General features: G+C 62.9%; 1 protein-coding gene across 1 annotated transcript; it reads left to right on the top strand.

Annotated features, from left to right (window-relative positions):
- The first annotated feature begins 2766 nt into the window (after nucleotides 1-2766).
- On the top strand, nucleotides 2767-22005 carry LOC140903757 (uncharacterized). The gene is made up of 23 exons (XM_073325525.1): nucleotides 2767-2856; nucleotides 4745-4920; nucleotides 6080-6221; nucleotides 8201-8290; nucleotides 8814-8876; nucleotides 9275-9343; nucleotides 9906-10085; nucleotides 10517-10873; nucleotides 11901-12020; nucleotides 12359-12412; nucleotides 13173-13199; nucleotides 13619-13723; nucleotides 14119-14163; nucleotides 14611-14682; nucleotides 14771-14812; nucleotides 15308-15335; nucleotides 16344-16393; nucleotides 16962-17096; nucleotides 17665-17727; nucleotides 18823-18891; nucleotides 19386-19580; nucleotides 20086-20207; nucleotides 20877-22005. The coding sequence occupies exons 1-23, from the start codon at nucleotides 2767-2769 to the stop codon at nucleotides 21067-21069; spliced, it is 2487 nt and encodes an 828-aa protein (XP_073181626.1). The 3' UTR covers nucleotides 21070-22005.
- The last annotated feature ends 4115 nt before the right edge of the window (nucleotides 22006-26120 follow it).

The following is a 26120-nucleotide window of genomic DNA, read 5'->3' as shown; positions in this document are numbered from 1 at the left end:
TCCTGGGCAGGCTGCGAGCCGCGCTGGGCGGGTTCTCCGGGCTGCAGGCTCGGGTCCTGCTGCTGGGGCTGGACAACGCCGGGGAAACCCCCTTCCCCGGCGCTACCGGCTGAAGCTGAACGAGACGCTCCCCACCATCCCTGGGCTTCCACGTGGAGACGGTGGCGCCCGTCCGCGACGTGCCCGTCACCCTGTGGGACGTGCGGGGCCAGGCCCGGATCAGGGCCCTCGGGCGACCCTACCACGACCACACGGGCGGGCCGGTGTTCGCGGCGGGCAGCGCCGACGCGCAGCGGCTGGGGGAGGCCGGGTGGGAGCTGGGACCCTGCTGGAGGCTGAGGGCTTGCAGGGGGTGCCCCGGTGCTGCTGGCGGACAAGCAGGACCTGCCCCGGTGCCCGGTCCTGCGCGGAGCTGGGCGTGAGGACGCTGCGCGGGCGCGAGTGGCGCAGGCCGGGCTGCTGCGCCGAGAGCTGGCCGGGGCTGCCCGGGGCGCCGGAGAAGCTGGCTGAGCCGGTGAAGCGCTACCGGGGGCTCTGAGAGCGCAGGCTGGAGAACAGGCCCCAAGGCCAGCCTGGGTCGCCCCTTGGCACGTTTCCAAAGAGGGGCCGTTGTGCTGCCCCCACGCCCGAGAGACGCCCCCGAGGAGCAGCCGCAAGCCGCGATGTCCCCCGTCAGGTCCCGCCTCCGAGCTCGCCAGGGCTGCGGCGCCTGCCAACGCGGGAGCTGGGCCGGCCTGGGTCCCTTCTGCAGCCACTGGCTTGGACCGAGACTGGCAGCTCCTTGGGGCAGGGCCTGGCTCCGCGCCCTGTGTCCCTACAGCGCCCTGGGGCCTGCTCCCAGCCTGGGGCTGCCCGGGGCGATGGTGCGCCAGGAGAGCCCGACCGGCAGACGCTGGCCAGCCCGCTTGGACCAGCAGCCCCATGGATCCCTGCGCACAGATCCAGCAAGCGTGGGGACTGTGTGAACGGGGCAGCGAGGCACAAAGCCATAGAGATGCTGGAATAAAGGACCCTCAGGAGCCCTGAACCTCTGAGCTAAGAGGGACCCGCGTCTCCACCCCCAAATCCTGCCAGTTTCCGCGAGAGTTTCTTCAATAGCCACTAGGTGCCAGCAGCTTTCAATTTATCGTCCTGCCTCCCTGATTGTCCTGGCCAGATCCTGCCCATAGCATGGAGGGGTGGGGGCCTCGGGGCCGTAGTGGAGATCCAGCCCCATAGCGCAGAGCTGTGGGGCGCGGGGCCCTCTTGCAGATCCGGCCGGGGGCACAGATCCGGTGCTGTCGCTCCCGGCAGGGAGAGGAGCACAAGCCCTGTCCTGCAGAGGAGCTGCCCCGATCGCCTGGATTCGCCCCTGGGCTAGCCCTGGCCCTTGGCTTCCAGCTGAGCGTTCATTTCTTCCGTTTCGCAGGCCCGGGCCGGGAGCGATGGCGCTGGGCCGGGCTCCTGGGAGAGAGGCGCTGCCCAGTGGCCCGTTTCTCCAGTGCTGAGATGGGAGACATTCCCCGGCGCTGCGGGCCCTGGGGTGGAGGTTCCCGGGCCTTTTCCCCGAGTCAGCGCTGAGCCCCAGGCTCTCTGTGGGCCAGGCCCTTCCCCCGCACGGAGGAGGGAGGGTCCCTGCTGGCAGACTCCGTCCCAGGCCGGCGGGCACTGGGGGCCCTGTGCTGCTGGCTGGGCGTCGATTGGCAGAGCCCTAGAGCGCTGGGCAGACCGACCTTTGGGGAGGTTGGCAGAGGGAGGCTGTTAGTTCCCGTGTCCAGGCCAAACCCCGATGTGGGCAGCTCCCTTCCCCCGGCGTGGTCACTGCAGGGTGGGATTCTCCTTCACTTCCTGTCCCAAAGGGCTGCGGGGGGGAGGTCCCTGAGATCTCAGACCTGCCCCTAGCTTCCCCCAGCAAGCAGCTCAAAGCCCCTGTAGCCCGCGCTGATCCGGGAGAGGGACACAGAACCAGGCCCCTGGTGTGTCCTGGGCTGGGCTCCGGGGGCTTTTGTCAGCTTGGTCTCTGCCTCCGGCCTGCTGGGCACCCAGGAATGCAGGGAACCCTCTGCCTGGCAGGTGCCCAGTGCCCTGCGGCACAACGGACCCGGGCAGCTCCCTGGGCTGCTCAGGAGGCCACACCCGGGTCGTTTGCGCCACGCTGGGCTGGGCAGGCAGCGGGGCCTGGGCTGCTGGACACGGACAGTCCCCTCTGAGCCCAGAGGTGGGGCCTGTCTGCCGTCGGGCCCCGGGGGACAGCTCGCCTCGCTGTTCCCTCGCGCTCCCCCTGTGATCTCCATCAGCATTGGCAGAATCAAAGGGCTGTTTAAAATGCTGATAGTTTCCGACCCTCATGGCTGTGAAGAACCCAGAGCTGGGCTGAGAGCCTGCCACTGACTGGCTGCCAGGTCCCACTTCCCTCCCTGTGCTGTGTGTTAGTGCGGTGCCATGTACCTGAGACATAGCTAACCCACCCCAGAGGTGGCTGCATTTGAGGGCCAGGTGCAGCAAAGCCCGGGTATAGCCATGGCGCTTCCAAACTCTGAGTGCTTCTTGGGCTGGAAGAGCCCAGGCGATGTTACTGTTTATCCACATGGAGTCATGGCAGGACCAGCTCCAGCTCCGGAGTGAAAGGCAGAGCTGGGCTGATTTTGCCCTGATTTCACCTGCAGGAGAACAGGCCAGGAAGCAGGAGAACAGGCCAGGAAGCAGGAGAACTGGGGTGCAAAGGAAGTGCCAGGAATGCCCCCAGTTGCTTCAGTCCAGGCAAAGGGGTGACAAGTCCCCGGTGTCATGGTGCTGCGGGCAGGCATCCAGCAGAAAGGGCAGCAGGTTGGCCAGGCCTCAGCTGCCACCCACTGCCCCCATGCTGCCGTACAGTGGGTGAGCAGCAGTGGCTCTGGGCCTCCTAGGAACGCGCCATGCTGCCCGCAGAGCTGCTGGGGCCAGAGCAGCTTCACTTTGCTTCTCTCCACCGAGATAACCTGATTCTGAACACACACACCCGCCCCCCCCCCCACCACACCTGGCCATGGCCCCTGCAGCTCCTAGGGCAAGCAGGGGTCTCAGTCCCCAGGGGAGGCAGTCTCACATGTCACTCAGTGACCCCCCTGCATGGCTGCATCAGGACGGCCCGGCTGGATCCCCCAGCTGGGCCACGTGGTGGCCATGAGCTGGGCAAGGCCTGGGAGGCGCCAGCCTTGAGGAGTTGCCCAAACCCAAACAGACACCCAGCCCCGCGGCTCCTTATCGGCCCCCAGCAGTGGGGCTGGGGGGCTGTTGTGTCTGCACGGCTGCCAAGGGAACAAAGTGTGCAGGATGGGGCCTGGTCCGCTGGTCCGCCAGGCCCTGCCCCCGCTCCAGGCCTGGAGGCTGATCCCCAGGGGCCTCGCTCCCGGCCCTTCCCCCAGGGGCCCCGTTCCCTGAGCTCACGGGAAGGGACCAGACTCCGCTGGCTCCTGCTCTCTACCCAGCTCCAGAGGAGCAGGGGGCTGCACTGGGGTCTCTCTCCCACACACCTGCAGCCCCTGCACACTTTGCATCCAGCCTGAGACAGCTGCACCAGCGGATGCCCCCCCTTCTCCCCTCTGTGCCCAGCCCCAGGATGCTCCCCCACCCTCAGCTCGGGGCGGGGGGTCAGAGCTCCCTGGGACTAGAGAGGGTGGCTGGGAGCTCTGCCCACCCCTCCCCATGAGGCATCAGCCTCCTCTACCCTCCGTGGCCCACCACTCGCTCGCTGACACCCGCGGCCCACCCCCCGCCATCCCACCGCTCGCTCCCTCACACCCACGGCCCACCCCCCGCCATCCCACCGCTCGCTCCCTATCGCCCGCGGCCCACCCTCCCGCCATCCCACCGCTCACTTGCTGAGACCAATGGCCCACCCCCCACCATCCCACCGCTCACTTGCTGAGACCTGTGGCCCACTGCTCGCCATCCCACCACTCGCTCCCTGAGACCTGCGGGCTGCCACCAAGCCCAGTTACTTGCCCTGGTCGCTCTCTGCCCATTCAGCTTCCTGCAGGGGCATGGCAGGGCCATACCTGGTGTGCTGGGGAGGGCCAAGACTGGGCAAGTTTCATGCACACAGATCTGCCAGTGCCCCTCACTCCCGACCCGCAGGCTGCCCTCTGCTATCCCAGCCCTGGCTGCCCCCTGCCCCGAGCTCTGCCAATGCCCCTCCCCTCCCCCGCTATAACAGCTCTGGTCAACCCCTGCAACTCTGCGGGTGCCCCTCAAGCCTGGTCTGCGTTTACTGCCCAGTCCCCTTTCCGCCCCTGCGTGGCTGGGCTGGGACCAGCTCCTTTCCCCATGCTGCCAAATGCCGGTTGGGGGGAGCTCATTTGTGCCCCAGCTCCAAGCCCCTGTATCCCCAAGCAGCCTCTTTGCACATGCAGGTTGGGGTCAGGTAACCTGACCCTCAGTGAGGGGCAGCCCAGCCCCCCACACCTGCCAACGGTGCCACCTGGCAGGAGGGGGATGCTGGAGCTGCAGCCAGGCCCGATCCCGCCCAGCGCTGAGGAGGGTGCTCAGGGCCCTGCCGGCTGAGGTCCCAGGGAGGAGCCGACGCCAGGCCAGGGGCGTGTCCGAGCCGGGGGCGGTGGGGAGGTGGTGTGATAACAGCGCAGGGCGAGGTGCCAAAGGTTAGCCCTGAGCGCTGTGTCTCTGCAGGGAGGCGCATTCCTACGCGGAGGGCAGACAGAGCGAGCCAGGCAGGGGCCACGGCACCAGTCAGCTGCCCAGCGCCCAGGGCAGCCCACGCCCAGCATAGCACCATGGGGACCCCCCAGGGCAGCCACTGCCTGAGCATCCTGCTGCTGGTGGGGGTCTGGGCTCCCCCCAGCATGGCCCAGTGGTTCTTGCTGGGCTCCCGGCTGACGACAACACCCCCGCCCATGACCACCGCTGGCCCAACAGCTGCACAGCGCCCCCCAGAGGAGGGGGAAGGTAGGTGCCTGTGGTGACCCCTGGGGGGGGTGGAAGGGACATCCCCCCTGCCCATCATCCGTGCTCCTTACAGCACACAGGGGGTGCTACAGACCAGCCATGGGGCAAAACAGGGCAGGAGCCCAGCCACCTCCACCAGCTGGTATGGGAGGGGGGGAGATGGGAGGGGAGTGGGGGCCTAGTTAGAGCAGGGGAGGGCTGGGAGCCAGGACTCCTGGCTTCTGTTCTCAGCTCTGCCACTGACTCACTGAAAAAGTCCCTTCCCTGCTCCGTGCCTTAGTTTCCCTGTGATGACGTTGTGAGGCTCACTCCTTTGGGTGGGCAGTGTTGATTCTGGGGGGCCAGCTGGAGACACCCTGGGGCCTGATTCCCAAGGGACTGAGCACCCCACAGCTCCTGCTGACCTCAGCTCTTGAATCAGCCAGGGCCCCCCAAACTGTGGGCACACTGGCCGATGCTGCCCCCGGTGTCATGCATGCGAGCGTGCCAGGGCGCAGAGCATGGCCGTGGGCTCCCACAGCCAACCTGCTCTGCTCCATTTGCAATCGGGGCAAGCCACAGGGTGTGCGGGCAAAGGTGAGTGGGCAGCTGGGTGGGGTGCCACAAGGAGCTTGAGCTTGTGTTTCCCTGGGACCTCCCTCTGCAGGGAGCGCTGGCTCATGGCAGTGGGACCTTCTGTGGCATACAGCTCTGCCTGTGCCCATCCTCTGGGTCCCCCGGCACCGCCAGGCCTGAGCTGTCCCACCCTGGGCAAGCGTGCTCAGTCTGTCTGGCACCCAGGGTGCCCAGTATGAGCAGAGGGGCTGAGAGCACGGCTGGCGCGTGGGGAGGGATCCGGCCCCAGGGGGGACTCTCAACCCCTCACAGCCACTGGCCCTGGGGCTCTGGGAGTCACCCAGGCTGCTCCATGTGGCTGGGGCTGGTCCCATGGAGCCCGTCCTGACCCCCAAGTTCTGCCCTAGCTAGGACAAACGCTCGCCTTTTTGCTGCAAGGACATGGATCCAGGCCATGGTCTGCCCTGTCGTCCCCGCCCCAGCCCCACACCCTGTGTCCAGGGGGGACGGAGCCAACACCCAACAGCTCCCTGCCGATGCCATGCTGCCCAGGGGGGCCTGGCACAGACACTGCTCCCAGCCCACCTGCCCTTGGCTGTTTCAGACAGGGACACTGGCGACACAGAGCCAACGCCGAAAATCCTGCTGAGCAAACCCCCCTGAGGCCAGTCCCCCCGAGCCAATCGCTGGCGCTCAAGGAGGCTGCAGGGGGTGGGACGCAGGCCCCCCTGGAAACACGAGACCAGGTGCGTTGGGGGAGGTAGCGAGTGGGGAGGGTCCATGTGGGGAGAGATTGTGGGTGTGCGAGAGTGACTGTGTGTGCGGCCAACATCACATTGCTGAGTGTGCGGCGGGGATGGCGGACACGTGGGGCTGAGCGGGGAGTGGATGGGTAGGGGTGCATTGGGGGGATGGAGGGGTCCGTGGCGGGGAGTACTCTCACACTCTCTACAAGGCAGAGCACGCGCTGTGGAGGGGCAGGTGAGCTTTGCCTGGCCCCCACGTGCTGATTCCCCTTGCTCTCCCCTGGGGCTGCTTTCCCGGCCCGGCTGCAGTGTGCCTGGGGCAGGGCTCGGGCAGGCCAGTGAATCCCAATGCAGTGGGCAAAGCTCTGGCACATGCTGGGCAGGAGCTATGAACTCTGCAGGTCCCTAAGGGCTCTGTCCCGTCCCCTTCACGGGCTGGGCTGGGGCCACATTTTAGTGCCAGGAGGCAGAGTCCAAGGTCCCAAGGTTTGCTCGAGCCAGCTATACTCCAATACCGAGCCCCTGGTTGTGCCCCAATACCCAGCCACCCCCTGATACCCAGCTGCACCCCAATATCCAGCCACACCCCAATACCCAGCCATCCAGCCACCCCCTGATACCCAGCCACCCCCCAATACCCAGCAGCCCAGCTGCACCCTGACACCCAGCCACATCCCAATACCCAGCCCCCCACCACACCCGGATATCCAGCCCCCTGCTGCTCACAGAGGCTCAGTTCCCCCAGTCATGCCCCAGTGCCCAGCCCCCAGCTGTGCCCTGATCCCCAGCCCACCCCATACCCCCACCGACTGGGGCCTGTCTTCCAGTTAATCAGTTTCCTCTGCCCTTGTCCTTCCCCCTTATCTCAGGGCCCCGCAGGCCAGACACAATAGCCCCCCCGCCCGCCACCCTACCCAGGGCTCAGCAGCTCAGCCCTTTGCCAGGTAAAATGGTATTTTGCTGCTGTTTTTCTGGCTTTTGGACTGGATCTGCTGAGAACCCCCCTGAGGCCCCCCTGCCTCTGCATGGGTCCCTCCCTCACTTGGAGGGGAGGCCCCCACCCCAGCCCCAAGAGCCCCAGTGGGGACAGGGGGCCGCTGGGCTCAAGGGCTCTGTGGATTCTGCACCTCACTCCCCCTGCTCAGAGAGCCCCCACGTGCAGCTCTCCCCCCTCCCAACCCAGCCCTGATGCCTCAGCGATGGGCGGCTGAAGGGCCCTCAGAAAGCTGCCCCTGCACCAGAGGGGGCGGGCAAGCAGGGCGTGGAGAGGGCAGGGAGCCTGGGGACGCGTGGCTCACTGGGCCTGCTAGAGCAGTGGTTCTCAGGCTATTTATCAGTGTGGGCCGCATATGCCAGGACCTGGACCCCAGACCCCATTGCGCACGGGGCCGAGTAGCCGGAACCTGGACCCTGCCGAACGGGGCCGGGACCTGGACCCCAGAGCCCACCACGCACGGTGCTGGACAGCCAGAACCCAAACCCCGCCAAGCAAGGCCAGGCAGCCAGAACCCAGATTTTTATTTAGCACATAGCTGGGCCACAGTTTATACTAATTGGGCTACGACTCCAGAGGGAGGGAACAAGGCAGCTGTACCACCCCCAAGCTCTTCAGCAAGTGCAGGCGGATAGCAAGGGGCTGGCTGGTACCCTTGGCTCTGATTCCCTGGCACTGGGCAGCCCCAGGCTGGGTGTCTAGGGCTGTCTAGGGGGCTTTGGCCCAGCCAGCCTCCGTGGGAGGAGAGAGTACTTTACGGCTAGGGTGCAAGCAGGAAGGGAGGGGAGAGCAAAGCAGGATGGGTAAGCGCATGCAAATCAGGCAGCCAAGCCCCACTCTGCCAGCAGCCGGTGGCAATGGTAAGGGCCCAGATGGCTGCCCCATGGGGCCGGAGGAGGCAGGACTGGGCTCTCCAGGGAGTGAGGAGCTGACAGGGGAATGGGGCTGGGACTGATTTTGCCACCCTTGGCCCCGTCTCTCCTAGACGCCTCCAGTCCCTGTTGCCCGCCCCCGCCCCTCCCCAGGGCTCTTCGAGGGGAGCGCGGAGGAGGAAGAGGAGTTCCTGCAGATCAAGGTAAGAGGGGGGAATCTACCGCCCGGCTCTCTCTAGGAGCCGATGGTGTGGGCCTGTCCTCAGCTGGATGGACACATGGTCGCTCTCTCTCCGTCCTCCCGGCTCCGCACTGTCCTGCACCCCTCCAGCCTGTCCCGTCCCAGGAACGGGCCCTTTCCAGCCAGGCAGGGCCGGCTCTGGCCTTGGAGCCTCTTCCTTCACCCTTCTGGGCAGCCGGGGCTCTGAGGCCTGCCAGGGCCACTGCCAACATGAGAGAGCCCGGGGGTTCTCCAGAACCGGGGTGGGATCCCCTGCAGAGGATGGCAGCAGATGGAGACTTTTCAGTTAGGTGACTCCAGCTCACCTCTGCCACTGCCCCCCTCGGGGGCTGCTCTGGCTGGACGAGAGCAAAGGGACACGTGCCAGCCCGGCTGAGATACTCTGCCCTCCCCACCGGGTGGGCACCTCTGCCAGCAGTGCCTCTAGGTTCAAGGGGGGCCGCGGTGATGGTGCCGACACGCCATCTCTCTCCGCTTTCTCACAGGGAACTGCAAAGGAGCCGACACCAGCAGCGCCCACCGCCCGGGCAGCTGCCACCCTTCCCCAGGTGAGTGGTGGGAAAGGGCCCTTCCCGGCACAGCCTGCCCTGGGCTGAGCACCAGCCGCTCATGCAGGGGCAGGAGCAGAGCCGGGGCTCAAGGAGTATCCATACCAACCCTCCCCTTAATTGCCCTTCGACTGCTGTGAAGCTAACTGTGCCAGCAGCCCCCCAGAGCCCCGCCAGGGCGGACCCCGCTGCTGCACGGGTACCAGGCCTCCTGCAGAGAGGGGAGCCGCTGCGGCTGTACCAGCAGAACGAGGGGGTTTCCAGGCCAGCCCTCCCCCCACTCTGCCACCCCAGATCTCCCTTGCTCTGCCCCGTGACCCCCTGAAGCCCAGCGGGGATGGGGCTGGTACTGCGCCCGGTCAGCGCCCACGGCACTCAAGGCTGTTTCCATCTCCTAGGCAACTGGTAACCTCTCGCAGTGCGTCTGCCCAGCCGTCCCCGGCCCCCCTGGGCCTCCTGGCCCAAAGGTAGGAAGGAAGGGGGTCGTGGGGGGCTGTGTTCTGGGGCACAGGGATGGGGCCCCCAGTGCGTTTGGGGTCCCCAGGCCCTCGAGAGCTTGGCTTTGAAGGGTGCTGGGTTTTCAGAGGCTCTCTGGGGCCACACACCCCCTTTCCCCTCCCCGGATTCAGGCTGGGGCTTTTTGAGGGGGTGTTTGCTTACAGAACCCCCCGTTCCATCGCTAGCCAGAAAGCAGCGAGCACCATGGCCTGGGGGTGGCACATCCCCCTCCCCGCACAGGCCGTCTGCCAGGCCTGAACCTGGCACCACCGGGGGCCAGGCTGGCATGGCTGCTGCGTGAGCAGCTCCCGCCAAGGCAGCCAGTGCCTGGCCGCTAGCGGGGGACAGACCCATGCCAGGCTGCGCCCACTCCTGCCCCTCTCTCTGGGACCAGCAGAGGAACGGGACCCCCTCGAGCGCTGGCGGTTCCCAAGCGGGTTCCAACGTGGACAGAGCCGGTTCCCAGTGGCACGGGGTGGGGGCTGGAGGGCAGGGGCTCAGCCCATCCACTGCGTATCTTCACCCCAACAGGGAGAAAAAGGAGAGCGGGGGCCCGCGGGGGAAAGAGGCCTGCCGGGATTCTCTGGGGAGCGAGGCCAGGCGGGGAGCCCAGGGCAGCCTGGCCTCCAGGGGCCGCCTGGTCTCCCTGGGCCTCCAGGCGTGCCGGGGCTGGCAGCTGGCACCGAAGGGCCGGAGGGGTCTGAGAACGAGGTGAGGGCAGGATGGAGTGTCTGAGGTTTCAGCCTCCTGGGGGGGGCCTCGGGAGTTCTGGGGCTTGGGAAAGTGAGAGGGAGAGCAGAGAGCACGTGGGAGGGGAGAGCTGGGGGGCGGCCGGCTGGATCAGGGCCAAGTTATCCTTAATCTGCCCGCAAAGTCCCAGCGGGGGCCGCAGTGGGACAGGGGCCAGTGTGGGAGGTGGGGCAGGGCAGGGGCAGTAGGGGTGGAGCAGGGCAGGGGCCGTGGGGGCAGGGCAGAGGCAGTAGGGGTGGAGCAGGGCCACGGGAGCAGGGTCTCAGGGGCAGGGCCGTGGGGCCAGTGTGGAAGAGGAGGGGGCTGCAATGGGGGCAAAGCAGGTGCAATGGGCGATGGGGTGGCTGGCACCACAGAAGTGGCTCTGCGGTATCTCTTCTCTCTCCTGCCAGCTGACAAAGCAGCCACTCATGCCCAGCGTGGCAGGGCCACCTGGACCCCAGGGTTTGCCCGGCTACCAAGGGCCTCCAGGCCCCCAAGGCTACCCAGGACATGAAGGCATCCAAGGCCCCCCTGGACCACCAGGCCGCGAAGGGCAGCAAGGACCTCCTGGCCCTCCAGGGCCACTTGGGGTCCCAGGGCCGCCAGGCTTCCAAGGCCCCCCAGGGCCCGACGGCCCCCTCGGGCTTCCAGGACTCTCAGGGCCTCCAGGAGCTCCAGGGCGTGAAGGGCCCCCAGGTCCTGCGGGGCCTATGCCACCACCAGGAAACCCGGGGCCTGCCGGAGAGCCAGGATACCCCGGGCCAAAGGTAACGGGCCATTCGGGCCAAGGGGGGCACAGGGTGTCACGGAGCGATGCTCTGGAACTGCTCCCTACGAAGCCAGGCAGGACTCTGGGAGCAGCCTGTCTGCAGGACACACAGCTCACACAGCTTCCACCTTCCTGGGTCCGACCTCGGAGCATTCAGCATCCTCTGCCCCTCCGTGCGCTTCCCACAGCGAGTCCGCCCAGGCGGGGTCCTGGGGAAGCCAGAGGGTCCTGCCCCCCAACTCTGCAGTCAGACATGACTCTCAGCCAGCCAGTAAAACAGAAGGTTTATTAGATGACAAGAACATGGTTTAACACAGAGTTTGTAGGTACAGAGAACAGGACCCCTCAGCAGGGTCCATTTTGGGGGGCAGTGAGCCAGACAACCCCGTCTGCCCTTCACTCCATGTCCCCAGCTAGCCCCAAACTGAAACTCCCTCCAGCCCCTCCTCCTCTGGGCTTTGTCCTTTCCCGGGCCAGGAGGTCACCTGGTTCCTTTGTTCTCCAACCCTTTAGCTCTCACCTGGCAGGGGGGAAGGGCCCAGGCCATCAGTTGCCAGGAGACAGAGTGTCGGCCATTTATGTATCCTGGCCCTTTGCTCTGCAACAATTACACCCCCTTATCCCACCCCCTAGAGACTTAAGACATGCATAGGGGAAACTGAGGCACCCCTACATTATTCAGAGGAAACATTAAAAACAGTCCCACTTCGTCACACAGGGCCATCACCAGGGCAGCATGGGAGGGCCTGGCCCAAGGCAGCAGGTGCCAAGCTGGACCCACCGTGGCACCGCTGCTCAGACCAACATGACGGTGGGTTGTCCCTGGAGAGGGGAGTGTGGTCAGGATTCCGGGGTTCTGCTCCCAGCTCCATCACTGCAAGTAGTCATTTCCCTACTCCATGCCTCAGTTTCCCCAGCTGTACCACGCTGCCCCCCCAGGCAGTGTTTGCAGAGCGCTGGGTCCTGCAGACGGGCCGGGGTCGTGTGTTCTTGGCTATTTCACCCCCTGCGCTGTGTCCCTTCAGGGCGAGATAGGTGATCTTGGCCAGCCCGGCCCTCCAGGCAGCCCCGGCTTGATGGGAGAGAAGGGCTCCCTAGGTCCGCCCGGGCCCATGGGGCCACCAGGACCACCCGGGGAGAACAGGGTGAGTGGGCGTGAACTCGGTCGCGTCTCGCCTGCCTGCCAGTGCCTGGAGCTCCCAGAGACACCCATGGGAGCATTGCTGTCATGCCAGGATTTGGGGGGTCCTTGGCCCTGGGGGGGGGGGCATAGGGGTTGCAATGGGGGGAGCTCACACGCTGGCAGCTGTGGCCATGAGTGGGGGATCCGGGGCGGATATGTTTCACGGTCCCTTTGTGCTCATGTAAAAGGCGAGCTGAGTTGTGTGGGGTGGGTCTGGCCCGCCCCCCGTGCCGTCACGCTGGGCGAGGGCTGTTGGAAAGGCCCAGACTGCCCCTCACAGCTGTGTTCTTCTCACTGCAGTGTGACCCCCACTCTTCAGGGCACCCCAGATGGCCTGGCCCGCCGGGTCCCAAGGTGAGTATGTATAAGAACTGGCAGACAAGGGAGAGCGCCCCCTACTGAGCCCCCTGCCCCACTCCCTGAAGCACAGTGGCCCCTAGCACTGCACTGGGTTACTAATACCCTTTCCTGCAGCCTTGCTAATCAGTACGGGTAACCCGCCTCCCCCCTCCTCCCCACACTGGTTGTTTTGAGCCACCCCACGTGGGCTCTGGGGCAGAGAGGAAAGTCCGAAAGTCCATCTTCAGAACTGCAGCGCTTGGCTCCCGCACCCCACCTGTGCCCGCCCCCCACCCAGCACGCGGCTCCCACCCTCGGCGGAAGATTTCCCAGGAATAACCTGCATGTTTGGAGGAGTCCGGGACAGTCCGGCCATGAGGTGTGCAAAGACAGGCAGAGATCACCGCCGGTGCAAGAGGGACCCTGCCTCCGTCCCGTCACCCCCCCGTTCTGTTCCTGGCCCAGTGGTACAACCCCCTAGTGCTGCTTTCCTTCCTCCACTTTTAACCCTTCACTGGAGCTCCCTTTTGCTGTGCCCAAGAGACGCGAACGGGCTGTCAAATACTCCACTCTGGTCTGAGCGCTGGGCTCCTGGCTCCAGCACCAACCCTGCCATGGGACCCCGGGCAAGCCACTCCAGCGCTCTGTGCCTCAGTTTCCCCGTGTGTATGAGAGGATGGCTCCCACTTCCCAGGATCAGTGGGGCTGAGCCAGTGGGGTCTGTGAACCGCACTGAGAGCCGGGCCTCTGATGGGACTGTCTCCTTTTTGTACAGGGTGAAAAGGGAGACCCCGGAGAGCAGGTGAGTAGCCATGGAAACATGGCGGGCAGCCAGCTGTGCCACGCACGGCCCCGGCAGCACTGGGGCTGGCATAATGCAGGCAGCCATTGGGAAAGGTTGCCCAGGGCGCTTCCACCCTGAGACCCAGCACCCGATGCTGTTCCATCCCTCCGCCAACGCCCCTTCGCCTGGACCCACTGCAGGATAGGGACTTGCCTGAGCACAGACCACCATGGCTGGGCCAAATCCACTGTGGGGTTGGATGGGAGCCAGACAGAGACTGGCCAACTCATTTCCCTTGTGAACTAAGCCCAATTTCCAAAGCCGAGGGGCTAGTGCAGCGAGTCACAGTACCCCAGCTCCCCACATGCCTGGCCCCTGCCCTCCTGTGCCCAATGGAGATCACGGCCCCTCTCTCTTTCTCTTTGCTGGCTCACCAGGGATGCCGCAGCTGTCCCGGGGAGGCCGGGGTCCTGCCACGCCACCCTTTCTTCCCCAGCTCCAGGGGCCCATATGGATCCTGGGTGCCACTGACATACCAAGAGGTTTGTCCAAAGTTGTTTGTGTGTTCTGGGGAGGGCTGTCAGTGCCACGAGGCCGGGGCATGGGGACTGTTTGTGGGCAGGGAAGGAGCCCCTCACCTGCCTCTGCCACACTGCAGCTGGATCCCCAGCTACTGGAGCCAACCCAGCACCCCTGCCTGGCCCATCGCCCCCACAACAGCCCAGCCAAGCCCCCGCAAGGCAAGGAGCATAGCATGGGCGCACCCAGCGAGTGCCACCCTTCCTGTGAGCCCGAGGCCAGGGGAGACGGACAGCCGACCTAGGGAGTAAATGGGCTGGACGGCCAATGAGCGTCGCTATATATCCAGGCCCCCTCCCCTGACCTGCACCCAACCTGTCCACAGGAGACTCCCCCTGTTCTCTCTCTCCCTCTACAGAATGGCAAAGTAGAGACGGAGATTTACGGTGCAATCGTCCCCCATGTGAGTTGTGGCCTGGGTCTTGTCTCCACAGCCTGAGGGGCCCGTGGGCTGGGACGGGCTCAGACCTTTCCTGCACTCCAGGGCCCGGCGCACCACGGACTCCGTGAGGCTGGGTGCTGCCCTGTTGTTTGCAGGAGGCCCCGGGGGAGGGTTTCCTGGGGGCTCGGAGATCCTAGACTGGGCAGGAAGTGGGGCACTGAGTGGAGGAATCCAGCTGGCTGGGGAGGAGAATGAGGCAGGGTTGAAGCAGGGCCGTGAGAGAGCAGAGGGAGGGTGCCCAGTGAGCAGGACAGGGGAGGCTCTGGGGAAAAGCCAGGGGACAGGTGGGGACGGGAGGGCAGGGAGATGACAGGCAGGCCCTGGTCTGGTAGCACCCTCCTCCCTGGGACATGCAGCACCAGCCCACTAACACATCCATGGCCAATTCTGTGCTGATCTTTATTTCAGGGTCCCCCCGGAGCACCAGGCCCCCCCGGCCCACCAGGGCCCCCCGGCCCACCAGGCGTCCTCTATTTCAATGTAAGGATCCCGGCCGATGGCTGGGCATGCGTTTGCGCCCGTGCTCGGTTCCCGGACTCAATGCAAACCAGCCTGTCTTTGATTTCAGAGGGTTTATCCCATCCGCACCAAGCCGTTCTGCAAACAGCCGGTAAGACATGGGCCTCCTGGGCCCCCTGCCAGCCTCCCCTGCTGCCCACAGCCAGACCCAGGGCAGCAGTGGGATCGTGGAGGGACTAGGGACCCCAAGTCTTTGAGGCTGCTCAGCTCCTGACTAGGGTGCCTGGGGCAGAGGGCAGGGCTGGTTCCTGTGGCAGGCCCTTCCTCTGACCGCCCAGGCCTGTGCTCTCTTGCGGCTCATGGCTCAGGCACTGTTTGGATCTGCCGCTCGTCCACCTGTAAGCCCAGGGCCTGCTCAGCCAAGTGTGCAAATCACCCTTTGCCCCTCCTCGGGCTGGAAATACCCTGCCAGGGCGGCTCTCGCGCTTCCCCGCGGGGGGATGAGCTCGGGTAGCTATGGCTAGACAGGAGGAATGGCTTCTGCCCCAGCCCCTCCCCCGCTCGCCATCCCAGCTGCCCTGAGATGGGCCCGTCTTGTCTGCGATGGTCTCGCGCTGATAGATCCACGTTTACTTGTTTTTTCCAGGTGGCCCACAACACAGCTGGGATCTCAGGTAGGGACATTGCTCTCGGCATTTCAGGGGGGCCACGGACCAGATTTCAGGCCCCGCTAGCAGAGTAATGGACCCTCCTTGGCCTCCCCATACCCGTCCCGCGCTCCCCTGGCCACTGACTCCCAGGGCACGTGGGTGGCACATGAAGTGCTTCCAGGAGCCCACTGCAGAATATTTCCAGGGGAAGGTCAATAGCTCTCTGAGCTGCCTCTGGGCTGACCCAAAGCCCTCCTGGAGTCAGTGGGTGTCTTTCCACTGGCTCCCGTGAGCTCTGTCTCAGCGTCTCGGCGATGGTGCTGCCCACACACGGCCCCATGAGACAGCTGGGCTCACAAGCAAGGCCTTGTCCTGGTCTTACTGAGCCCAGGGTAGGCATTGCCCCTTGCCTGGCTGGGACCCTGCGGCCAGCTAGGAGTAGCTGTTAATGAGCAATCTCTGTCATCTCCTCCTGATCTCGAGAGGTCTCCCCCTCCCTGTGATGGGCGCTGTGTGAGGACCTCCCCGCTGGCTGAGTGCCGATGGCTCCCTCACACTGTGTGCCCATCATCTCCAGCTTCAGGGCGGCCTTGGGGTTTGCTTTGGATTGAAAAAAATCTGGGAAACGGGAAGACCCAACCAGTGCCCCGCCCCACCCCTGCCAAGGAAGAGCTGGGAAGCGGCACCTTCCTTGAGTTCTTAGCGGGCTACGCCCCTGCGAGAACCTCGCTGGCCGTACCATGGTGTTACTGCTCTGGGCAGCAGGGCTCCAGGTCGGCTTCCCTGCCCAGTGGAGACAAGGGGTTCCTTTACTCCTTAGCCCCAGGGGCCCTTGGAATGGGGCTAGAGCAGGGCTCTCGGACGGAAAGGGCCCCTCTCTGTGCACACCAACCTAGATCCTGCCAGGAGGAGCCACGGGGTGGGTTGCAGGGAGCACAGGTCTGCCCTCCCTGGCCGGCCGGAGCCTTCGCTCAGGTCTGCCGAACCCACCCGTGCAGCGGGAGCCTGACGACTCTGTCTGCTGCTCTCTAGATGCTGAGTCACCTCAGAAGGACGTGCCTGACCCCCCGGCTGACTCCAGGGTGTGTATTGGACTTCGGCATCTTGTAGCATCCCTTGTCTTCCTTCGTGGCAGTGGCTTTCCATGCCCTGAGCAGCCAGGGGCAGGGGTGGCAGAGAAAGCTAGGACTGGCCAGCGCAAATGAGGAGACTCGTCCCTAAGGGCACCTCTACCACGTCCCAGGGACGTCAATCAGCTGCAGCAAACTGCCTCCATACACCCCTCAAACCGTGTGGCAAGCATGTTGGCATGCCCACATCCCGGGCATCGTGGGGCTTCGAACGCATCCGCTCCCTGGCATCCAGCACCATGGGTGGGAGCTGGGGTTTCGGGTTATCTGCATGGGGGAGACAGCACTGGCCCCAAGCACAGGACCCGTCCCAGGTGTCGCAACCTGCTGCCGGAGCCGCTGATTGTGCTGGGGGCTGCTGTGCTGGACGGGTCTAGGACACTCCTGGCTGTTGCCAGCTTGGGGGGGTCCAAGTGGCTGATTGGTGGTGCCAGAGTGGGAACGGCCCAGCAGGGCCACGGCTAAGGGCGTTTCTGCGGTCTGGCCGCTAGCCCGTAACTGCTGCTTCTCCCTCCCCCAGCATCACACCTGGGTCTTCAAGTCGAAGGAGCTGATGTTCAAATCCAGCTCGTCCATCCCCGAAGGGAGCCTGGTCTACGTCAGCGATGAGAACAGCGCCTTCATCAGAACCCCGAGAGGCTGGAGCAAGCTCCTGGTATGGGACCAGCCCATCAGGAAATGCCAGACTCCAGATGGCCAGGGCTGGGGTCTCTGGATCTCTAGCAATAGCTAATGCTTGGTGTTCCCATGGCACCTTTCACAGGAAACCGAGGCACAGGGAGAGAAAGTGTGTTGCCCAAACTCATGCAACCTGTCCGTAGTGGAGAATAGAATCCCTGACGTACAGTCCCTGAGATTTGTTATGAAATGGTCCGGTAGCAACAAAGACAGCTTAGTGAGCTGTTCAATGTGTTTTCATTAATACACCTGCTTACAAGGAGTGTCCAGGAAGAACACGAGTCAAGCCAAGGGGGAAAGGAAAAAAGATCACCAACTTTTGTAGAACTTCTCCAGGTTTCGGGGGGAATTCCCCGCCGACTTCTCTCCTGCCAGGCACTAGGCTCTAAAAGGAAATGTCTGTTTTACTCAAAGATGTTCATTTCCAATAAGAGTCCAGTGGAAAATGGGGACAGGTTTTCCTTAAGGGAACCACGTGTGAATAAAGCTACAGGACTAGATCAAGACCTAACACATCCCTCCCTCTCTCGTGTGATTTTGCTCAGCTGGAAGATTCGGATTCCATATTGGCTGGCGATGACCCTTCTGTGTCCACAGAACATCATCAGGTGAGGACTCACTCATGACTAGTACATCTGACCACCACCGCTGACCTGTGTCACCAGAGAGGCCATGCTCGGAGATCCAGGCTATCTGCCCTTGTCTTCACTGTGGAGTTTAGCCACCAGCATTGTCACGTGGATGTGAACTCTGGGCGTGGACAGGGGGCACATGCAGAAGGCTCACACTAGTGCAATGGTTCTACACTAGGGTTTGCACCAGGGTCACTGTCCCCATGTTGAACAGGTCTTGCACACCACGGAGTCAATTATTCCCTGGTGTGGGCAGCTCCAGCTCCATTGACTCCATGGAGTGCTGTCCATATCCAGCTGCGTCCTGAGTTCCTCTTACTCCAACCCCAAGTCCTGAGCACTGACAATGCAGAAATGGGACTCTTCAGCCAGCCGGCCCGGCCTGGCAAGCTGCTTTGCTTCTCAGCACAGCCTGCCCGGGTCCCTGCAGGGCAGGCTGAGTGCGGGAAGGGTGGGGAAATGGCTCTGCACCGCGAGCGTGGCTGGTCTAGAATTCTCACCAGATGAGAAGCGCAACAGCTGCGGGGTGGCCACTCGCCGGAGGGGTTCAGGCCAGGGAAGGAAAGCACAGGTGGCCTTTGTACCCCTCCCTCTCCCGAGAAGGGAGATGTGGGGCTGGAAGAAGGCAAGGAATGGGAGGGCCGGCCGCCTCGCCCAGCGCTGGGGCTAAGCGCTCTTGCTCCGGGGATACAGAAGCTCAGACACTGCAGCGATTGGGGGGACAGGTAGCATGGGAGAGGCCATTCAGGGGTGGGAGCAGGAATGCAACACCGAGCTCAGGGTGGGATGGGCCCCTGGGAATTCATCCATTTCAAGGCCGCAAAGGACAACTCTGACTCCCTGGTCTGCCCTGCTGTATAACACAGGCCTGAACCTCCCTCCATGGAATTCACGCTGCCATGGTAGCCTGGACGAGGGGCTGTGCTCGGCGGGGTCTGTGGAAAGCCCGTTAGTTGGACCCAGTGTGAGATCCGTGGGGCCGGGCCCTTGTCTCCACCAGGCCTGTGACGTGCTGGGCACACCCGAGTCTGCTCCGAATCCCTTGAGGCTAACGCGCTGTGTGTTTCCTAGGTCCCAAAGGAAGGGAGTCAAGCAGCCACCGGGATCCTGCCAACTAGCATCACCGCGAGGGTGCCTTCGGTAAGCTGCGGGCTGGCCTTCCCCTGGGACCCGTTGGGCACCAACGAGGGATCCCTGGGACTCCTGGCTCCCCGTCCTGATGCCTAGGTCCCGCCAGCAATGTGGAGGCAGCTTGCGGGAGGCGGGGTGTCACCCCAGGCTGATCCAAGCTGCAAAGGATCCCCCCGCAGCCCAGCCAGGGGCTGTGATGTAGGATCTGCAGGACCGAGCCCAGGGCCTGTCCAGCCGGCAGCCAGCAGAGCTCTGGCCCACATGCAGTTACCGTCTCCGCTTCGGGGACCGATGTGCAGCGGCGCTCAGTCCGCCCCAGAGACTCAGCCTTCGGCGGTGTGATCTCTCAGCGCCTGCAGGTGCTGCCCGAGACAGCACCATTAGCACGAGGTTTCATGCCCTGGGTGGTGCGACACCCTTGGGTGCTGGTGCCCTGTTGGAAGACAGAGCCGCTAGAGCTCCCCCCACCCCGCCTGCTCCTGCTAACCCCTCTGCTTTCTCAGCTCCGCCTGGTTGCGCTGAACTTCCCGCTGCCCGGCAATATGAACGGGCTCAGCGGCGCGGACCTGCAGTGCCACAAGCAGTCGCAGGAGGCCCAGCTGTCCAGCACCTTCCGGGCCTTTCTGTCGTCACCCACTCAGAACCTGGTCTCCATCGTGAAAAGGACAGACAGAGCTCTGCCCGTCGTCAACCTGAAGGTGAGTAAGAAAGTCTGATCGCAGCAGCGTTGTCAGGGTGAGCGGCTGCAGCTGCTGGGTCCTTCGCCCACGCCCAGAGTTGGTGCTTAGGAGCCTCCAGGAAAATGGAGAAAAACCTTTCTCAGGGAATCCCAGAAGCTAAAACCCACGGAGCCATCTGGCCCTTCCCCCACAGCAGGACCGTGCCCTATGGCCTGTTCTCCCGGGCACTGTCTAGTGTCCACTGAGAATCCTCCACAGCCAGAGCCATCTCAGAGCCTGGCCCCTCAGCCTGAATGGACCCTGGTCACGCAGAGCAGCCCGTGCCTTCCGGCTTGTTTGCAGTAGAGACCGGTGCATGGGAGTCCCCAGGAATCCACCTGAACCTGGCCTGGTTCAGATCTGGAAACTCAGACCAGGGCTGGCCAATCCCTGGCCCGTGAGCCTGGCTCGCTGCCTGGCCGGCCCGGTACAAGATGAAATCTCTGTGATCGCTCGCACTCAGTCAACCTGATTCCAATGGCAGGGCCAGCTGCTGGCGAAGACCTGGAACTCCCTGTTCGGAGGTGACGGCGCCGCCCGCTTCAACTCGCTGCGCTTTCCCATCTACACCTTCGACGGCCGGAACGTGCTGACGGATCCCAGCTGGTGAGCGCGGGAACGGGAGAGCGTAGCAGCACAGCGGGGGGGTGTCGCTGGGGCAGTCGCTGCGGGGAGACCTTAGTGGGGAGGAGATGATGCAAAGAGGTCATTCCTAAGGGACCCTAATTGGCTGACGACCCCCACCCCCAGGTGCAGGATCTGCCCCAGGAGAGCCTTGTAGCAAAGGAGCTGGGGGTGAAAGGGTTTAAACCCTTCCCCAGTAAGTGGCACTTCCAGGAGCTTTGCACAGGATATGTTGGTTGGTTATCTATGGTTATCTTTGACTCTGTTGCATGCATACGAATTAGAACCCCAGGGCTGGGACTCTGTCCCTGGGGGCTGAAGTGCCTGGGAACCAATCAGAAGGGAAGATGTTGTTACATTCGCCTGCCCCCAGCCCCCATAACCTCTGGAGGCAGGGGAGGCTGGGGCTGGCCTCTCAGCTGGGAGGGGAGGCTGTGTGCAGTCTAAGCAGCTCAAGGGTTAACCCCAAAGCTGAACTCTTCAAAAGCAGCCACTGATTTGGGGGCCCCAGCTTGAGCCACGCGCCTAGGGCCGGGTGCGCCAAGCTCCCCTTGACATCCCCTGGAGGGTGGGCACCCAGCACCTCTGAAAATCAGGCCGAGTGGCTTTCTGCTGACCCTCACTGACCCCAGCCTGGCATTGTCTCTTCAGGGCTCACAGGGCAATCTGGCATGGCTCCAGCCAGCGTGGGCACCGAGCCCCAAAGGAGGACTGCCAAGGGTGGCGGGCCAGCCTAGCCGAGGGCTTTGCTTCTCCCCTGACCGAGGGGAAGCTCCTGGCTGAGCAGGGCCACGACTGCTCCCACTCCCTGGTCGTCCTGTGCATGGAGATCAGCTTCCTGTAGCTGCACATGAGGTGATGCAAGCAGCTAGGCGGGCCGTGGACTGGTGATCCCACCATAGCTGGATACAACCAGGAGAGCCGACGGTCACCTGCCAGCCCTGGGCTGATCTTGGCTCCTGGGCTATTTCACCATTATCCCCCATAGTGGAGCCAGCCTTGTACCCATAGCCAGAGGGGGCTATCCTTGACCGGGGGGGGTCCATATGTGTGGAATAGAGACCAATGGAGAGGCTACTGCGATGCCTCCCGAACTCAGAGCCATGCCACCACCGAGCCATCTCTCCGAGGCATTGGATCTAGTTAGCGCTAACCATGGGGCGTCCCCAGGAGAGGGGGCCATTCCCACAAACCAGTGCCCCATTGAGGGTCCAGGCATGCACTGTAGTGAGCACTGGGGTGCAGACGAGAGCTGGGTTTCGGGGCCAGTGTTCTCTGCACTGGGGCTGTTGGGCAGCTCCGCCAGGGACTCTCCGGAAGCTAAAAGCTCTTCTCCTGCCCCCAAGTAGGGGAAACCCACCCGAAGTGGTAGCTGTGCCTCCATGCCCCCTCATTCTGCCTCTGTCAACTCCCAGCCGCTCCCCCCTCCTGCCTCTGCCAGCTTGGGTTTGGGTTCCCAATAGGCAAATGCCCCCCACCCTCCAGCCCAGAGGCTCCATCCCTACCTCTGGCTTTTACCAGCTGCTGTTCCCGAAGCACTCAGCAGAGAGATGGGGGAAGGTAGGGACTGTGTGCTGGGGTTTTCGGTGTGTATATAGATAGACAGGCCTAATGCAGCCTGCTAATAGTTATCTTTTGGCTGACCAGCATCATGGCAATGTCGGGCTCTGCTAGCTCCAGAGAGATGGGTGTCGTTCTGGACTCTTGGCGGCCACATGCTCAGCCTGTGAGCTGTGAAAACAACTGTGTGCTTTAGCGGGCAATAAACATGTTCAAAGTTTGGGGTTTGGGCCGGTATTTAAGCTCGGAGCATTTGGATTCTAATAGCACCTAGCACTCCCAGGCAGGATACAGACAGAACCAAGAGCTGGCTGCTGCCCCAAAGGCCTTGTATAGGGGGCAGATCTTCACGTGTTCAGTGCCCACCACTAGAGCCAGGTTTTCTCTGCTCCCTTGCCAGGTCTGTCTATGCTGCAGCCGGGAGCCAGCCTGGGTAGACAGACTTGCTCGAGCTCACATGTTAAAAACAGCAACGTGGACGTCTGGCTCAGCCTGGAGCATGGGCTCTGAAGCCCGGGCGTCAGCTGGACGTGAGAGCCTGAGTGTCCACAGCACCAGAACAGCCGCACTGCTATTTTTAGCTTGGTCCCCCCAGCGCAAGCCGGTCTGCGTGCCCTGCGAGATTTGTTCTCAGCCGCAGCGGACATGTACCTGGCAGCGCCTAGCGAAGGGACGGGTTTTCAGAAGCGCTCCGCACCCAGCCAACTCCTGCTGCGCCATCTGCACCCACGGTTCCAGGTCTGTTCGGCACGTGGGCCAACTGCAGCCGGGGATCTTCAGGAAGGCCAGAGCCTGCTTCTGAGGGCTGAGCTCTTGCAAATCTGGCCCATGAGGCAGGAGCTCAGGTGGCTCCAACAGTCAGCCGGGAGGCTGAGCTAACAGACACAGGAGCCTTCCACACCTCTTGCTTTGCAATGATTTCCTCACAGTGGCAGGCCCCTGGCGCAGGTTGGCTTTCAAGCCAGGCTTTCTCTTCTGCTAGAGATTTGCCACCCGCAGGATTGCTTTTCCCTTCACTCAGGCTGGGGGGTCGTTCTCTGGCCCCAGCCAGGCTTTTGTGTTATGACCCCAGTAAGCTGAAGCAGGGCTAAGTGGTCTGTGCAATGAGTTGGGGGGGGCGTGGGCTCTCCAGAAGTATCCTGACGTCATGGCCGCCAGGCTGGTGGGCTCAGACAAGGGATACAGGGGAACGAAGAGCGACTGCTCTGGCCCCTGGAAGGAGTCTCTGTGGGCCAAGGCTGAGGTGCTCTGGCGAGGGGCAGTGAGTGGAGTTTGCACAGCTCTGCCCATGATGTGCCTCTTCTGGGGACAACCAGAGGGTGTGATGCTGCTCTGTTCACCAGCAGCGTAATGCGGCTTAGACTCTCCGGAATGAAAAGAGGCTTGGCAGAGGTGCAGCCAACCTCCAAGGCTGTGCGAAGCAAAGGGTCGGCCCTCTGCAGAGCCCCGGAGGGCAGCCGCGGGCTCCTTGCCATCAGTAAACAGCCCTGCCCTTGCTGTAGCATTGCCTTAAGCAGCCCTCCAGGCAGAGCAGGGGCCAGTACCGCCCTCCACCATGCTGGGGGGGAGGGAGTGTCGTAATGCTTTACAATAACGTCTTCTGCCCAGCCGGTTTTATCTAATACCCTATAATCCGGTGGTTCTCAATTTATTTATTACTGTGGGCTGCATATGTAGCACCACATACAGCTGTACCCCCGACCACCCACCGCATGGGGCCGTCCGGATGCCCGCCCCGGACCCCTGCCATGTGGGGCTGGTCGGGTGCCTGCCCCGGACCTCTGCTGCATGAGGCCGGGTGGCAGCCCCAGTTCTTGCTGGGTCAGCTGGCAACCCTGGGGCTTGCGGTGCCAGCCAGCAGCCCTGACCCTGGACCCCGAATCCCAACCCCACCGTGCTGGGCAGCTGGGAACCCGGACCCCACCACGCAGGCCAGCCTTTAGAACACAGCTGAGCTGGGCTCTCAGAGAGTGAAGCACCACTTGTGAACAGCTGGGTTTGAACCAGCAACTGGCGTCTGAACAACTGCCAAGGAGGTTTCCCTTCCAGGGCTCACAGTACTGCCAATAACCCTGGGGAGATGGCATAATCCAGTCTCATGATGTCACTGCAGTTGTGTCTATGACCTCGTGGAACTCTGGACTGCACAGAAAGACTGCCTCACTGTTTACATCCGAAAGGGCTGTTAACTGTCGGCAGCACAGGAGGAAAGTCATCTCCCCTTGACCTCCAGCATCCCAAAGGACAGCGGATGGAGGCAGCAAGATGAGCGGACGGGGAGACTGCATGAGGAGAACTCCAGCAGCTCTCTGGAGAGGTTCCCAGGCAAGAGCAGATTTGCGATGTCATGGGTGTCTAAGGTTCAGTGTTAGTGGCCAAGGTAATGGGCTTCCCTGCATGTGTAAAGCCTGGTTAGTGCTTGCCAGTTCTCAGGGTAAAAGCTACCACAGACACACAGGTCAGATTTGCCACTGCGGTACAGTCCCTTTGTGCTGGCCATGCTGCCACAAAGGAGCCAGAGAACAGGGGTGAGGTCCCTCTGTGCCTGCCACCGGAGCAGGGGCCCTCTTCACAAGGCACCAGACTCTGTGCCACACCTGCAGAAGACCCCCACTCCCACCCCTTCCCAGCGCAGGGGGCAGGCTGGGGAGGCGTTGGAGGAGGGAAAGGGCAGATCAGGTGTAGGAGAAGGAGTTGCTAGGGCAGCCCTGTATCCCACTGATTTCTGGCTGCCACGAACTCAGAGGAGCTAAATTGTCCTAGTCTGTGCCGGGGGCTAAACTGACCCTCCAATACCTTCTGAACAGGGAAAATGCAGCCTACCTCTTATATGCCCTGGTGCTGGTGCAGGAATTAATTCCCAAGATAATAAATTAAGGGCCTTTTGACAGAAATGTGGGTAAATGTCCTGAACCTTCAGTCTGTACTTGGGGAAAACTCCCCTCGGTCCATGCAAAGACTGTGGGCAATCAGGACTGACACAGGATTTTTGATATTACCATTATATCTTATTTATTTAAACATTCCCCTGCCTTGTAACAAGCCAAATATTACAAAGTTGTACTAGGTGAAAGTGCCTAAAAACAAACATGACCCTGATGACTTTGGTTTCACTGTCTAAACAGAGTAAAGTGCAAAAAGGAAACAATTAACTTAAAGGAGAAAACAGATTAGGGATGTTTTAAAAAATTCTCTTTAACAGTAGAAGGTGTCCTATTAATAAAGAGGCAAAGGAAGGAATTACTGCAGAATTTAAGATCTCGCTCAAAAAATTAAAGCTTCCAGCCCTTACATATGAAAAGAAAATCTTCCAGACCGGACTGCGTCCGGCTGTCTTCCTGGGTCTGCGACCCATGTGCCTGGAACCCCACATCTCAACACAAAGAAACCTAATAATGATGATGATCTAGAAGCCACAACCCTTAACTATGTCACTGCTGATCACATTAGCAGAAAGATCCAGCAAAAGAGCTGGTTGTGCTGGAGGTCGGTCGGAAAAAACCCATAAAGATGTGGGGCCCATCCTGGGGGCTAGAAAAATCTTTTGTTCCCTGCAGCTGATTCCCGCCCCCCAGGGCTTTGTCCAGTGCCACGCCCGCTGGTGGACCTGGCCAGCCAGCAGGATCAGCGGCCGCCACCTCCCCTCCAAGCCGGATCCTCTGCATCACACCCCTGGACCCCCCCCCCCCGACGCTCGCAGCAACTGTAGGGGGTGGGGACGAGCATGGGGACGGCTTCGGCGAGGGGACGAATCACACCAGCCCCCAGGCTGCGCCCCACTCGGGGGCACGGATCCCCCCAGGGGAGAGGGCAGAGTTCTGGGCCCCCCAGCTGGGCACACAGGCCTTGCCAGGCTGGAGAGGCCCAGACAGCACTAACTCCATGTGCCCCCGCTTATGCCACGTGGGAGCTCATGGGGAGGTCAAAGGTTGAGCCTGACCTTTGACCTCCCCATGCCTCTGTGGCCGGAGGCCTAGCCCTCCTCCTGCTTCGTTGTTATTGGTTCAACCGCTTGCCAGTCACCCGGCTGTCCCAGCCGATTGGTGGAGTTTGAAAACCTTCCGCGCCTCCCTCCGGCTTCCTCGGCGTGTGAATGGCTGGTTTGAGCGGGCCGGCGTCCTGTGATTGGTGGATGGTGGCCGCTCCCCGCCCACGGCTTGCACGCAGTCCGAGCGGCGATTGGTGGGAAGGGCCGGAGCTCAGCGAGCTGTGATTGGCCGAGGGCTTTGGGCGGGTTGGACGGAGGTTTGAAGAGCTCAGACGTTAACGGAACCTCGGACAGAGCGCGCGGGACCGATCGAGCCGGGGACCCCCCCCCCCCCACCGGACACCGGG

The sequence above is a fragment of the Lepidochelys kempii genome, chromosome 27, assembly GCF_965140285.1.
Source record: "Lepidochelys kempii isolate rLepKem1 chromosome 27, rLepKem1.hap1, whole genome shotgun sequence".
Lineage (NCBI taxonomy): Eukaryota > Metazoa > Chordata > Testudines > Cheloniidae > Lepidochelys > Lepidochelys kempii.
Note: the sequence above shows the minus strand (reverse complement) of the source record. Positions and strands in the feature narration are given on the sequence as shown.